At 37.9% G+C, this 15,931-nt stretch overlaps 1 protein-coding gene across 1 annotated transcript in view; it reads right to left on the reverse strand.

The window, feature by feature from the left end:
* LOC145986540 (NECAP-like protein CG9132) overlaps window positions 1-15,804 on the reverse strand; it is a 47,215-nt gene extending 31,411 nt beyond the window's left edge. Inside the window, exons 1-4 of the mRNA XM_083120663.1 lie at window positions 15,678-15,804; window positions 5,967-6,172; window positions 4,562-4,752; window positions 913-1,181 (exon numbers count right to left, since the gene is read on the reverse strand). Of these exons, the coding sequence (XP_082976789.1) occupies window positions 913-1,181; window positions 4,562-4,752; window positions 5,967-6,172; window positions 15,678-15,763 (752 nt within the window). The 5' untranslated portion in view covers window positions 15,764-15,804. The remainder of the gene's footprint in view (window positions 1-912; window positions 1,182-4,561; window positions 4,753-5,966; window positions 6,173-15,677) is intronic.
* Window positions 15,805-15,931: the final 127 nt, after the last annotated feature.

Raw genomic sequence — 15,931 nt, forward strand, 5'->3', positions numbered from 1 at the left:
CCCAGAGTAAACCAGACAAATTAGGGATACTCAAGGAGACCCTTCATATCAGTCCCAAGCAACCTCACCACGTTTTATCTCCGCATATGCTTTACGAACTGCCAGCACTACAGAAATTGTGAATATGCTTCAGAGAGGATATTTTGCCTACTATCCAAACGTTATGTTCACCTTGAGTGACACAGGAGCTTAGTTTACCTCTAAGTAGTGGCAAGAATTTACCAAAGGCCGTGGTATCCATCATGTTTGAACAACCACTTACAATCCAAAAGGGAATATGATAGAACGAGCAAATCAGGAGATAGTCAGATTACTTAGTTTATTTTCTTATCGAGAACATCAGACTTTGTCTCGCTACATATCAAAGGTTGTTTGGTTAATTAATTATTCTATTTCTGAGACCACTGGATATTCGCCTGCTGAACTATTCTTCAATCATCCCATACCCAGAGAGATCCTAACTCATGTCAATTGGCCCGAACGGGAAGAAGCCCAACCGGATTGGAAGTCCAAATTATTCTTAGCCCAAGTCAGGGAGAAGAAGAAGCTATTGAAGAATGTAAAACAAAAGGGAAACGCCAAGCCAGTGACAGTTGGAGACTTTGCGATGGTTAGAAACCACCCCTTAAGCTCCCAACTAGATAGGACCATTCAAAAGTTGTTTATGTTGTGGATAGAACCTTATCTATTGGACGAAGTGGAAAATAATGTTGTGACAATGCTAATTCCAAGGACTAAAGAATTGTATGGTAAGGTTAACTTGGATAACCTGAAACTGATGCTCTTTTCGGAGGATAAGAAGAAAGAGTTTGTACTTCAAAACTAAGTTCAAAACCTCTGTCTCAATCTTGAATGAATATAAAGTGTGTTTCACGTTGATAAGAAAAAAAGTTTCTTATACGCATTACTAACCTTTCTTGAGACTGTGCACTAGTAAAATCACTCCAGTTCTCTCCAGATTGCTGTTTGGAAGCTGACTGAGATGCATTGGAGTCACCCACGTCGAAAAATAAATCCATATTGCTCGCAGGCTTCGGTGCATGCGATGGTGAGGACGTTGGGGTGAGCTTAGAATTTGGAGGAGGAGCAATCTTCATACCACCTGGTGGGGGAGGGAGGATCCCTGTGCCAGGACTTGACTTTGGCTTTGGTTTACTTGAGACTTCACTCCCATCTTTTTTCTAGAAATGAAACAATATTGGCATTACCACATAATAATGTTATAACTAGAGCCGGATGTTCAGGCACTGAAAAGTATTAAAAATGGCAGGCAAAAAGGCAACGAAAAATTGAAAAAAAGGCAGTCAAGTTTCAGAAAGAGGCAGTGAAAACTGAAGAGGCATTAAAAATTGGAGAGGACTTAAATTCTTCTTAAATCTTTAAAAATGTATTTACAAATAATAATTTGAATAACAAGGGTTATTGAAAACAAAATCAAATAGAAGAGAAATATAATTTTAAAAAATGCCTTGTTGGAATGACAAGAGGCAAAAAAAAGGCAGCGTAAGGTGAAATAGGCAAAAAAGGCAACAAAGTATTGTTCAGAATGTTAAGAACCTTCGGATCGGTGTATTTTTGTGTTCAATTTTTGTCTACAAGCATCGGAAACGAATAGGCATTTTGCCTAAAATCCGGACTCTAGTTATAACACACTTGACCGTACCAAAAACCTGATTTTTTTTATGCAGCATTAATTTATGAATGTAAAACTTCACAAAATATCTTCTAATGTCATGTGCTGAATATAACATGTCAGAGAGCAAGAACAAAAGGAAACCCAACACACTTAAAAGTAAACCACAAATACTTAAATTGTAACTCTATATCAACAGTATATATAACATACGTGCCAGGTGATGAATATATAAAAGCAAGTACTGTTTACATTCTTTTAGGGAAATATCACATCAAAGTGACAGGTCTTGAAGTCACTTGAAAACTAACCAATTGAATACAGGCTTATATAGAATATGACATCACTTCTTCTCCATTCCCTTTTACCGTTAAGCAAGATGGGTAATTCCATCCATTTCTTGGATGCTTTTCAGTCCAAGGCTAATTTTCTAATTTCTGGCCTTTTCCTACTTTTAACTTCTGGCCTGGCCTCTAGGCTTGTGATCTTCCTACATTCTAAAGGGTCTAACAATTTGAACGTCAGAACTTTGAAAGAGTGTTATGGCAACACTGACTGGAATGACGAGATGGAACTGAGACATCTGTATGCAAATGAAAAACTAAATATGCTGACCAAGGCAGTAATTTATTTTATTAAAAACATAAACTAAACGTAACGTTTCAACCTTCTAGCAAGGTCTTCTTCAGACTCTATATCAAGTACAAAAGTAACAAGATACAAAAACAGGGCATTATATATACACAAAAATTACTCCCTCCAGACTATTTAGAAAGTTGTTTGGAACTTTCTAGCAGGTGACTTTCACTTGCCAACTTTACTTTCACCTAAAAGGCTAAACACAATTACTTCCATATAGAATGTGGTTGGACTTTTAATCTCACGCTCTTTTCCCTTCATTTTTCTTCCTTCTCCTCTCCTCTTTCTCTCTTGTCCTTTCCACTCTTTCTAACATCTTCTTCCATTCTTTGTTTAACTTCAATCCCCCATTCCAGTTCATTGTGTCTTCTTCACCTTTCTTCTCTATTTCCTTGGCTTCCTTCCATTTTCTCACTAGCATTATCTTCTCCCTTCCTATCTGCTTAGCCTCATCCCACTCTATGTCATGTCCTGTTTCTCTCGTGTGTTTAAATATTGCATTTCTCTCTCTCTTAAGTCGTACATCATCCCTATGCTGTTTCAACCTGTCTTTCAGCCTCTTTTTCGTTTCTCCTATGTACACACTCTGACATTCTTTACATTTCACTTCGTAGATAATCCCTTCCTCTTCCTCTTCTGTTTTCCTTTTTCTTGTTTGCATTCCTCGCTATTCCTAAGATGCTTCTCCCTCCCTTCCTGTAAGTTTTCATTCCCGCTTTCCTAAGCAGTTAGATGCCGATCCAGATTTTGGCCGTAAAATCATCTTTTCCGATGAAGCACATTTTTTTTCTTCATGGTTATGTTAACAAACAAAACTGTAGGATTTGGGCAGATGAAAATCCGCAAGTTATTCTGGACATACCCCAAACTGGAAATCACGTGACTGTCAATGGGGAGCGATACAGGAATATGGTGGTGCAGTTTTTGTGGCCTAAACTGGCAAATCTTGCCAAACAATGGAATTATTGCAGGACAAGTTCCCCGGATGAGTTCTGTCCAGAAAGGGTGATGTGAACTGACCACCAAGATCATGTCACCTAACCCCTCCCCCCTGGATTATTTCCTATGGGGTTATGTCAAATCTAAGGTCTATGAGACTAAGCCACGCACAGTTCGTGACCTCAAAGGGAACATCGAACGAACCATTGAGGCTATACCGCTCAATATGTGTGCAGACCTGCTGGAAAATTGGACATTCAGAATCCATTCCACCAACCGAAGCAGAGGAGGACATTTGAACGGCATATTGTTCAAAACACAATGCCATTGTTTGCTCTTCAAAATAAAAAAAAATATATACGTCATTATCATTTGTGGTTTTCATTCTATCTAATTTTAAAAATCTGACATTCAAATTGGTAGACCAAACCTTCCTTTCTATTGTCTCCACTAATGATTTTTCTTGTAACTGGCGATATTTCTGATCTGTCTCCTCTTGTCTCTCCCATTGCTCTCAGTATGTATCTCATCTTGGCTTTTTCAGTGCAAAAAGTTCCTTCTGATTAGTTAGTTCTCAACTTCCCACCTGTCTTTCCTGACTTTGGTATGAGATCTCTCTTAAAAGAAGGTAAAGTGCTCCCCTCTGCTATGCACCATGCCATGAAGGCGTATAAAATATATAAAATAAAAAATATGAGATAAAGTCATTAAATAACAGGAATTTTATTATAGAGTGCACTGGAAAGTATGCACAATGGAAAATCTTATTTCGGGAAGCCAAATGACCCATCGAGATGATTGAGCAGTATGCAGTAACTTGTAGAACATGGCTGCTGCACTTTCAACTTGCACCATGGAAGAGCAACAAAGCATTATTCGTTTTTTGTGGTCAGCGGTTTTGGGTGGAGAAGAGTGCACAAATCGGTGGAAAGATTTTAAAATGCAGGACAAAATGCCAGTGAAATGGGGGACCAGTTTGTGTGTCAACGGAGACAATAAAATAGCAGATCAAGTAGTGAATCTGTGACTGCAAGTGAGTCACTATATGAAATTGGTGCAGAATTTTAAACTTTTGTCACAGGCTCACTTACTTGGACTTTGAAAGAACATTATCGGAACTGTAACTCCAAATAGTCCATCTGCGTATATAGATAAATTAAAACAAGATTAATCAAAATTATTTTAGTTTACACACACTTTTTATTAACCATTTACCATTTACAATTATAAACAGCACAATAGGTGACATTTCATAAACATCTTATTTGTATCATCTGATCCAATGGGGTTGGCAGAAGAAACCTGAACTATGAATTACATAATTTGCTATGAACAATCTAACATACTTACTGTAATTTTCATGTTGATTTTTATGGTCTCCCCTTCCTTGAAACGGAGATCCAGTTCTGGTTTTGGTTCTTCCTTCTCCTTTTCTATCTCTTCATTTTTCTTCAACCACTTGAAGTGGTCTTGCAAAGCAACATTTAAGTCAAAACTATCAGATCGATCAGAGAATCCCAGACCAATGAATGCTGATCTCCCTGACAAAGACAAAATTAAAAACATCATAACAGCAATTTTAATACACACTCATATTAAATTAAAAACAGTTGTTTTCGTTGTATTTGAAATCTCGAGTCCGGATATTTTTTTTCCTCCACAAAAGTCATCCTTGAGCTAAAAACAATTTTCAGGCAAGGGATTAATAAATAAATATGTGTCTTGTGTACTATCTCACTGAAAACAAGACCTTATCTCAATTCACAAACTTCTGAGGGTTGATGTCTACCATGGATGAGGCATGACCATTCCGTTAATTTCCATAGTTGCATACTCTGATAACTTGCTCCTAAATTTTCCCTCATATTCTGCAATACAAAAAAAATTGTAGAGAACTACTCCCAAAAAGGTGAAAATATCAATCAACACTTTCCATTTTAAAAAAAAAGGAAAACCATGTAAAATATGTGTAATGGAGTGAAATTAAGTTTTCACACATTCCATGGTTTCTGCATGCAGTACCGGTGTGTCCTAGTTGTGTCTGCATGGGTATTGGAGGTGGAACTGCAAACTAAAATTAGCTCAGAGGTGGAAAGGAAAACACAATTAATGTATGTCTTTAATAGGTACATTCCAAAACCACCACTCTTACAAAGTGAAAGGTATTAGCACAAGGATTTTCTTGGCCTACATCTGTACACTGTTAGTGTTTCAAGATAATATATTTTTAAAGTAGCATTTTTCACTTCATCAACAAAGTTGCTTTTCCAACTATCCATACATGGAGAGACAGTCATCCTCCATTAAAGGATCTCTGACCAAACACCACCTACCTTTTTACAGTATTTAAACTCTACACGGGTAATTTAAAGAGGTGAATAAATATTTTTTGTTTCTTCAGAGAGCATTTGAAATCTTATATGGTACTTCCCCACCATTTCATACATGCATAATAAAAGCATTCATATGCAAATGGTCACCATACAATATGAATTTTGAGCTTCCACAATGGTGTAGTGGGAACATCATTGCCTTGTAAGCAAGGGGTTCGGATTTTGATACCCACTGGAGGCACAGATTCCACTTTAAATTGTAGGTCCAGTCTCAATTAACTTATCTGTGCATAAAGTGGACTTCAAAATTCAAATATGCATTTTGAGCTATAATTGGCTTTTTATTATTAAGTGTCACTGCTAAAATATTCTCCAATAGTACGAAATTCAAACATTACACTACAACTTTTGTTACTACTTACCAGTGTCATCCTGAACCCTTACAACAAAGTACCGTGAGGAATCCATAACTGACTCCACCGCTATGCCAGGGTATGTATCAATTGGACATTTTGCAAATAGTTCTCCAGAATTTTTATCTTCGAGTTTCAAAACACAGTCTTTTCCTTTGGTAACTAGCCTCATTCTCCCTGTCCAGCTAGGCTGAGTCAAGTCCCAGTCAGCAGCTCTAAAATACAATACAAGTATTTTACAAATTTTGTGAAAGCTTACAGTGCATTTTATACCCCAACTTGGTTCACTTAACCAAATACATTACAATCATATAGCAGCCCTGGTTTTCAAGATGTGTGATCCCGGGCAGATATTTTTTTACTAATTTTCCTGCATAACCACTACTCGGTTGAGCATGGGTATGTGGATCAAAGACCACACCCCAAATAATGATTAATACAGATACTCTGTGGACCCTTCTCTCTTTAACACAAGAATGCAATGCACAGGACACAAATAGGTGCCATTGATCTTCAGTAACCTCTCGAGAAAGTGGAACATTTTGTATGGTTTATGAACGTTGTTTTTGGCATTAGAACTTACAGGAAGGAAGGGAGAAGCATCTTAAGAATAGGGAAGAATGCAAACAAGGAAAAGGAAAACAGAGAAGAGAAAGGGATTATCTACAAAGTGAAGTATAAAGAATGTCAGAGTGTGTACATATTAGAAAGGAAAAAGAGGCTGAAAGACAGGTTGAAACAACATAGGGATGATATACGACTTGAGAGAGAAATGCGATATTTAAACACATAAGAGAAACAGGACATGACATAGTGTGTGATGAAGCTAAGCAGATAGGAAGGGAGAAGAGAGTACTAGTGAGAAAATGGAAGAAAGCCAAGGAAATAGAGAAGACGACGCAATGAACTGGAACGGGGGACTGAAGATAAACAAAGAATGGAAAGGACAAGAGCGAAAGAGGAGAGAAGGAAGAGGAATGAAGAAAGAAAAGGAAAAAGAGTGTGAGACCCATGGCGTGCACCTTCTGGAGGTGATATGGGTGCAGTTGTTGATCATGAAGGACATTCCACACTACAGACTGAGATACACCAACATCCCGCGCTACGATTCGGGTACTCGTACCAGGGTCTTCGTGCACAGCATGAAGAATTGCCTCCTCCACCGCAGGCGTGCGCCTCGTCCTTGGGGCACCTGTGTCCACTCTACTCACAACAAATGTTCCAGATTCACGAAGACGACGATTCACTTTTTCGAATATGGTGTGTGATGGCGTCACACGTTCCGGGAAACGTTCCTAGTACATCGCACGGGCAGCCCTTCCATTGCATCTCGCTTCCCCGTAAATGAGCATCATGTCTGGATACTCCTCGAAACTGTATTGCACCATCGTGAAAAATAAGCGGGCATTACAGGCCGCAAATGTCGGCATCTCCGTCAGCGCCGCCCGCCACGCTTCTCCCGATCTCTCGGCTGCAGATCGAAATGGACGCACGGTACAATACTATATGTTAATGAGACAATCCATGAAAAGTGGGAATTTCAAGAGAAAATGAAATCTGAAGAATATTTTTATCTACAGTAGAACTGATAATCCATATATTTTAAGAAACGAACTGACATTTGCATTTACTGTACTTTTAAGTAACTTTTTGATACAATAACAAAGAGTATCCTAATCTTGTAGCAAGTAACTTCAAAAAAATGATGTACTTTACCATTACTTATGGTAGTTATTTTGTGCAAGTGTAACTGTTTACTTTCTTTGACCATTTGTCTTCTCTCTGTAACATGCAGTTATTAACTTGTATCTTATTTTATACATTTTTTTCATAATTTCCAAATCCACTGCATGATATTTCCTATTGATCTCAAGTTGACATCCTGAAATTAGTTATACATATTGGCAACACTGCTGGTGTTTCAGTGCCACAAAAGGTGTGTTTCGAAACTGTATACCTTAAATTGTTTACTTTACCATTCGGGAGAAATGAGAAAAGGCCAGATGGTGTTTACTGAGCTAACCAAATGAGAGTAGGAGGAGAAGAGTAGTTTGGTGAGGGATGCGCCAGCACTTACCCCTGCTTATTGGCAGCGGCACTGGCTGCTACTATCAACTATCCACAACTGATTTTGAACTACAATAAGGGCTGGTGACAGGGCACCCTACGCTTAAATAGTAGCCAGTTCTGCTGTACTTTGCAACCTCAGTTTCCTGTGGAATTCTCCGCTGCAAGTCGGAGTATTCCAGGAGACTGAGGAAACTGGATGTGAAGTACACCAGGAAGCATACGCTCTGCACCCGCATCCCTACCCATCTACAATAAATCATACAATTACTGAAAACAATAAAAAAGAAACAACAACAACGATTTTCCTAGTTCCCCCTTAAAGATACCTCATACAATTGGCTATCGGTATAAATGAACATTTCTTTTTTCACTGCCATACATGATCCACCTAACCAAACTGAAAATTACCGACAGCATGTCCGTACATGTGTGTTATGTGCCATTTTTCATGCTTTGTAAAAAAATTCATTTACACTTCCCCATTACATCTGGCAACACTGCATGGACACTAATGAAATCCAATCATTGTTCCCTGGTTTAAAAACATATGCATGAACAAGGCCAGAGGGCTGCATATCGGTCAGAATCGCTTACTAGGCCCGCCTGGCTGGTCGGGCAGGCGAGTAAAACTATATACCTGAGTTTCGACCCGTCAAGCATCGAAAGCCCACGGGTAACTGGATGGCCTTGCAAGACGAAGCTCGCTTATCTTCAGCGAACGCTCATTCCGGTTTTGCACCGTCTCCACATACATGAGTCACGCAGTCACCGTTGCCAACTTTTAGATTCTAAGCTGTTCTAGGAGCACTTAAAATGTTCATCACTTTTATCATTTTAAAATTGCAGACATTTATTCCTTGGTAGGAAACATTTGTATCACTCAAACCCAGTGGCGGTGATTGGGTTCCAAAACTAAGGGGTCAAGGTGCAAAAGGGGGGGGGGGGGGGCAAGGACAGTTTAATTTCCCTTGATACATGAGGTTAGCGTAGTGCAAAAGTTTCAAAAAGTAGGGGGGGGAGGCAACTGCACTCTCTCGGCCCCGCCCCTAATTGCCGCCACTGCTGACACCTGTAAAGGAGTACGAACCAAGTCTTGCAAAAAGTGCCATCGTAAATATTTTGGACTTTGTGTCACTGGTGGTTGTTCTACATTATACTTGGGGGGGGGGGGGGTTGCTCCCCTATGGCACAGTGGTATGTCGTTGCCTTGTAATCAAGGGGTACCGGGTTCGATACCCGGTGGAGGCACATGGTGGTTCAGATCCCACTTTAAACTATAGGTCCAGTCCCGATTAGCCTTATTGTGCATAAATTGACCAAATAAATGAATCAATCAATCAAACAGATATCCTCTCTGGTGTAATTTTGCCAATTCAATATCCGAATTAGTTGCTCAAGACCCCCCCCCTCCTGCGAACACTAAGGCACGATGGTTCATAAAATGGAACATGAAATCAGAATTTGCATTATAAAAGGTTTTTGAATATTGTCATCTCTTTCAACAAATCGTCGTTCGCTCATGTTGTTGTAACACCAGTAAGCCTTGTTTCCATGATATGATAAACTCAATATGCTGACCAACGCAGAAATTTATTTTATTTTAAAACGTAAACTAAACGTAACGTTTCAACCTTCTAGAGTCGTTTTCACGTTCAGAAGACACAATGGGCTCTTATGGGCAATGCTTTTCTTATGGGAAATACGAGCACGCTGTTGTCAAATTTCTGGATAAAATCGGTACCTGCAGTTTTGCAGGAAATTTTGTAGAGATTACGATGGTGAACACAAAAAACTGGTAACTTGCTTACATAATTTTAGATAAACTAAAAATGCAAATTTTATGTGAAAACACAATTTTTACATTGTTTTCATTCCTAACGTTGAAACTTGCCGTAAAATTGAAGCTTTCATTATGAAAAAAATTGACACTGTTTTTTAATTGTCATAGGTGACGGTGGTACTCAGAATATATCAATACTTTAAAGCATATTTGCATTAAAAATATTCAAATAAAGTATGTGGAGATTTTTTATATTCGTGCAGTAGAAAATGTCGTCGCTGGCCATTTTTTGTTCTGTAATTCCAAGTAAAAACTTCCAGCGACAAAGTTGTGGAGAAAATAATGAAATTATTTTTTATAACCACTCAAAGGTTCCCAGAAATATTACTTCCATGCATTTGGAGTTTCTTTTTAACCCGAACCGCGCGCGAAGTAAGGAGACGTTGTCTGGCCATCTTGAGCCGACTCACCGCAGCATTCCGGCTATCACCACAAAGTTTTCCAGTTGTTATTTTATTTCCATTCAGTAAAAATATGAACTTCATGCAGTTTGTTATAATAGAATTGAAATTACTTAAATTTAATAATTGACAATTATTTCCAATGCTGCTGTTGTGAGCAACATTAGTGCTGTCGCAAATACACGTTGTTTTCGTTTACATTACTGTCGACATTAATGCTGAAATGAAGATCACCTTTCAGTTTCCAACGTACACATAAATTCATAGACACCATATTAACCCTTGGCAGGCTTTCCAACACGTGACAAAATATGGGGCTTCAAGACAGAAATATGACATGCCTTGCTCCAGTCATTCACGTCTTATCAGTTCACGTGGGCCATAACTCATTTGTTTGTTTGGGTTGCAACTTAATCTAACCCATGTGCCAGGTTCCCCTTACTTGAGTGAGAGATCTGCTTTGGTCTGTTTAGACTTTTTCCCTCTCTCGAAAAAGTGTTTTCAGTTGTGTGAGCTCTCAGTGATTTTTACTTTTTTAAGTGATTTCTGAAGTGTCATATTCGTGCATTACACTCGCGTGTGTAGTGATCGCAAGGGATCATAGTAAAAAGGGTAACTGTAACGTTCACAGTATAATATTAATGTTAATAATTACATATAATTATCATTATATATACAAAATATGTAACACATTCATTTTGAAGGAAGGTCATCATTTCCCGGCGACATGAGCTAGCGCTGTATTGGCAACAATGTGCGGTTTCTCCATAAGCGCCGTTGTCTCTTCTGAACGTGAAAACGACTCTAGCAAGGTTTTCTTCGGACTCTGTACCCAGTACAAAAAAAATTGCTAGTTATCTAGTTCTACAGACCGCATTGATAGTAATTCGATGCAAAATATAATTGTTAGCTTGTATCTTCATACGGGTGGAAATAGCAGGCAATGCTATTTACACATTTCAACAAACGAACAACGTGGAAATGAAACCGAGAGGAGATTTACGATTTCAAGACCAGAAAAGTGACATAAAATGAACAAGACACAAAAACCTATTTCAAGACCTTTCAAAACAAATTTGGAAAATATGTAGTAGTTGGTTTGACATAATAATGAAACTAATTTGAGAAGTTACAAAAATCTTAGGTACAGTGGCGTAGCAACATATTGCGAGGCCCTGGGCGAGATTAGAATGCAAGGCCCCATCCGTTCTTTAAGTTTGAAATATCAATGTGAATCGATACACAGTCATCAAGGAAACGTCAGCAAATTATCATATATATATAATAGCCTATAATAATAATTAATGTCTGACAAAAATTATATTTAATAGTACGCGACAGAGAAATTTACACTTGGCAGAGCTACATTAACACGCTGCTGGAATTTTCATTAATCAAGGCAGTAGTAACAGTACGTTTTTAAGATGTTTTCTAGGCAGTAAGACATCTGAAATATCCTTAAATATGCCAAATTTTCTTTAAAAAAAAAAATCAGAAATACAAACTAAGAACCTTTAAATATAACCTATACTATATTATTGAATGAGTTGTTCTTTGTTTCCTCATTTCAAAATTTGTAGGATGTAAATGTCACAAACCATGGCTTAAGTAGAAAATATCGAAGGACGCACATAAAATGTCAGTGCTTGATATATCGGGGGGAAGGGGCTGCGCTAAACCACAATCCTATCTAGGGGCCCAAAGTATCTACCTACTCTTCGACACAATCGGTTTCAACATGAACAAATCATAAAACGATAGTCATTTGCCCCATAAATGTGAAATCTTTGGTGTAATCAATTGATACAGCTAATTTGACTTTTTTATTTAGCAATTTTGACTTTGTTGCACATTAATTGTAGCAGTTTACTTTGAATTTTAGGGCTTAGATGATAATAATAATTGTGAATCTCATTTTTTGTTACGTCTTAATGTTCTTGTAATATTAAATATTTGACGCAGTGGCGTAACAAAATCTCAAAGTACGCGTCCGCAAGAAACAAATTTGGGTCCCTCAAGTACAGTCAGATTTTTCCAGGAAATGTATGTAATTACTTAGAATGGCTGGTTGTGGCTAGACTTACATAAATAATTATACAAATTGATGCTCTACCTCTGAATTTTGTAATAGGCTATTACAACATATTAGTTAGCCAAATATCAGCTGCCATATTTATTTACAGTTTAATGAAAATGACACTATTTACGGTTTAACGTGATTAGTATTTGGATATTATTCTATTTAGAAAATGTGCTATTTTTGCTTATAAAAATTATTGAATTTTAAATCAAGGCAAATGTAAGTGTTTTTTTCAGATGACATATTACATTTATTTTCGTATGAGCTTCACTCCATCAGGACATATATTTTGTTTCCTTTATTTCCTTTCTTAGAGCATAATAAATACCATTAAATGAACACGAGATTAATATACTTTCACAAAAAGTGATTCTGATATCTACAAATTTCTTGTGTATATTATTCTGTAATTTTATTTAAACTGATTTTTTTAAAAATAGAATTCCACAATTTAAATTTTGATTTAAATCAAACCTACTTGCTTAACAGAAAGCTGGCTTCTGGGCAGCGAATGATACTTTTACATTAGATCTTGCTCTTTCTCGTTCAAGAGTGAGATTACTGAGTCCGGTAAATTTGGGCTGAATCATGCCATTCGACACTACCTTCCAGAAGTTTTTCCTAAGTTTCAATTTTGAGAAAGATAGTTCTTTTTTCGTGGTTGTCACTTGAAGAGTAGGAAAAAAACAGAAGGCGGTACAGGATACAGAGAACACTGGAAGCTAGTGTAGAGCTATCAAGGAGAAGAAACTTTGCCAAAGCACTTGATTTCAGATTTAAGCACTTTCCTGAAATGTAAAACTTTATCAGGATATTCTGAAGATAAATCATCTTCGTGCCCGTTACAGAGGGCAATAGCTGCATCTGAAGTTGTACGAACGAAGGAAGAACTGCTAATATTATCCATACCCTTCCTCAGTTTAAAACACCGGAAGCATTTGAATGCCCCATACTTTGCTCCGTGGCAGTTTGAGGTCCTTTATCATTAACATATTAAATCGTGTAGGCTATGCAAGGTCACGAGACAGAAGAAAAGCCAAGACAAAGCGCTTTCTATTCAAGAAAATAATAATTGGATAAAATTATTGTCCAAGCAATTTTTGCGTTAATGTTTCACATGAGAAATGAGCATTGATTTGACTTTTTGGGACCCCTTAGGCTTAGAGCTCCCGCCCACCTCTGATTTGACGTATTCATTCAAATTATAACGTTAAACTAGAATATAAAGCCAGATAAAAAAAAAATGTTTTAATTTTATTGCCCACAAAAATTAGCCTTTTCTATCTTTCTCACTTCCATTTTTTACGTTTTTTGTATCAACCTCATAGGACGCGAGGCCCAAGGTGGTCGCCAACTTCGCCCACCCCTTGCTACGCCAATGGTTATACAACCTCAAGGCACCTGCAGCTAGCAGAAATTCAAATATTTCCATGCGTAGTGAAATATAATGGCCGTTGGCAACACTGACAGTAGTGCTTGCCGTCTACCTGCAAGAACTACATCGAGTCTCACGGGTCTTCTTAAGACACGGGTAATAGAAAAACCTGGCAGGCATCGATGTCTGTGCACAACTGTGATGTGAAGCTCGCTTGCGCGATGTCGAACACCTGGGCTTGACGTGCGTGTTGCATATTATTGTAGGCACGCGTCCTCGCAGACGGGTTTTTTCCGGGTCTTGTGCAGGTCTCTAAACAAGGCTTCAATTTGGTATACTACTTCCGATTCAAAAGATTTACTATCCCCAACTCTGGGTTCCTTTGTAAACAGAACACCCTGTATTATTGTCAATAATGGGTCATGTAGATACTTACAGGAAGTAAATAAGACTAAATTACGGTACTGAAGATGAATTTTAGCCTCCTTGGTATGCTAACCAAAATCTCCCCTGGTTTGCTAGCAAAGCACATGCTTATACCGCCAGCGGTAAACGTGGCAGCTAAAGTGTTAAAGATTTCTGGGTTTAGGTATCCGAACAAAAGGAAATCACAAGAGTATAGATCTCATGATCAAGCTGGCTGTAGGATGTCATCATGCTGGATGACTAGACGACCTGGAAATATTTTTCTCAGAAATGGCATAGGTGCCCTCGCTGTATACACTTTGGTGACATCTAGTTGAAACCACAGATTTGCAAGTCTGAATGAACTTGCTGAATTTCAGCACAAGGAAGTTGTGTAGCATCTCTACATTGCAATGGGATGAGACCCCTTTCAGTTTCCATTCTGGAAGTAAGTTTCAATTACAAATGGACGAAGACCTCCCCAACCACCCACACCACTAGGATCAATTTGAAATGCAGGAGATCTTTCTGCCAAACCCTATGGTTCTAACTATTACTACCTGATAGATTTGCTTGTTTTAAAACCTCAAAACTGAAGGAATCAGAATGTAGCAATGTATCTTCTGTGTACATTCTCTTGATATTTACTTTTTAAGGCTGGATAGAACAACTGTCTTAGTGTACCCTCAGTGTAGCATTGTCAACTCTCAATATGTTTTTACACTTCTTGACCATCTTTGTAATACAACTGTTTTCTGACAGTCTTTTGGAATTCTTGTTATTCCTGAAGTGCAATGGCTTAGATCCCATCCTGCAAAAAATCGCTTGGACAGCAGTGCTTTCATAGTATGATGGAATGTGCAAGGCATTTATTTATTCTTAATTGTACACGTTTAAATTGAACTTTTGTGCTTGGCATTACCATAAAATATTGAGACATGTTGTTTTCTCGATTTTCAGATTTATATGGTAAATGTAATAGAGTTTTATATTTTTATCTAATATTTGTTTTTACTGATAACTGTAATGTTATTGACAATGATTTCTGAATAATAAGGATAATTCACAAGGTGGTTGAACAAGGTTAATGGATTGGTTAGGCATTGGATTAACAAACCCGAAACGTCGTCAAAGTATACACGCAAGTGAACTTGTTTCGTTTCTAATAGAAAGTAAATCCTACTGAATAACCTACTTCGTGTTCATTGGAGAAAACATGATCAAAGTGTATCATTTTTTTATCTCCACACCAAACGCACTGGTGAGATTTCTTAATACTCGATAAGGTTTAATAATGACAACGTATCTTGAGAACACTAAATAATGAATTTTACTTTGTTGGAAAGAGAGACATAATATCGTATAGCTTATCCTTTCACACAGGAAATAACATATCACTATGATACTTCCGCTCCAAACACCAAGGAGTAGGCTCCCATTCCACGTACATGCCTTAGCTGTCAAATCATCACTTCCTAATTATGTTACATATTAGCGGTTGTAGTAGCAGTTGAAAAATATGGACTCGACATATTGCAAAAATAGATACCTGTATCCTCTGTTTGTCGTTCTTGGCGGAATTTTGAAGACAAATACTTCGGATTTTACAAGCAACACACTCTCGTACTCTTCCATCTTGACTCGTTCCGCGCTGCCCTCTGGTGACTAATTGTCACATCTCATTTTACAGCACAGATTGTTTTACAGTGTGGTTGTATCCAAAAGGAAACACAGACAATGTTGAAGAAAGTTGTCTTGATTAACCAACAGTTCTGCATGTTGCAGTATGCTGAACTCAACTGC

The sequence above is a fragment of the Lepisma saccharinum genome, chromosome 4 (genome assembly GCF_977018435.1).
Source record: "Lepisma saccharinum chromosome 4, izLepSacc3.1, whole genome shotgun sequence".
Classification (NCBI taxonomy): Eukaryota; Metazoa; Arthropoda; class Insecta; order Zygentoma; family Lepismatidae; genus Lepisma; species Lepisma saccharinum.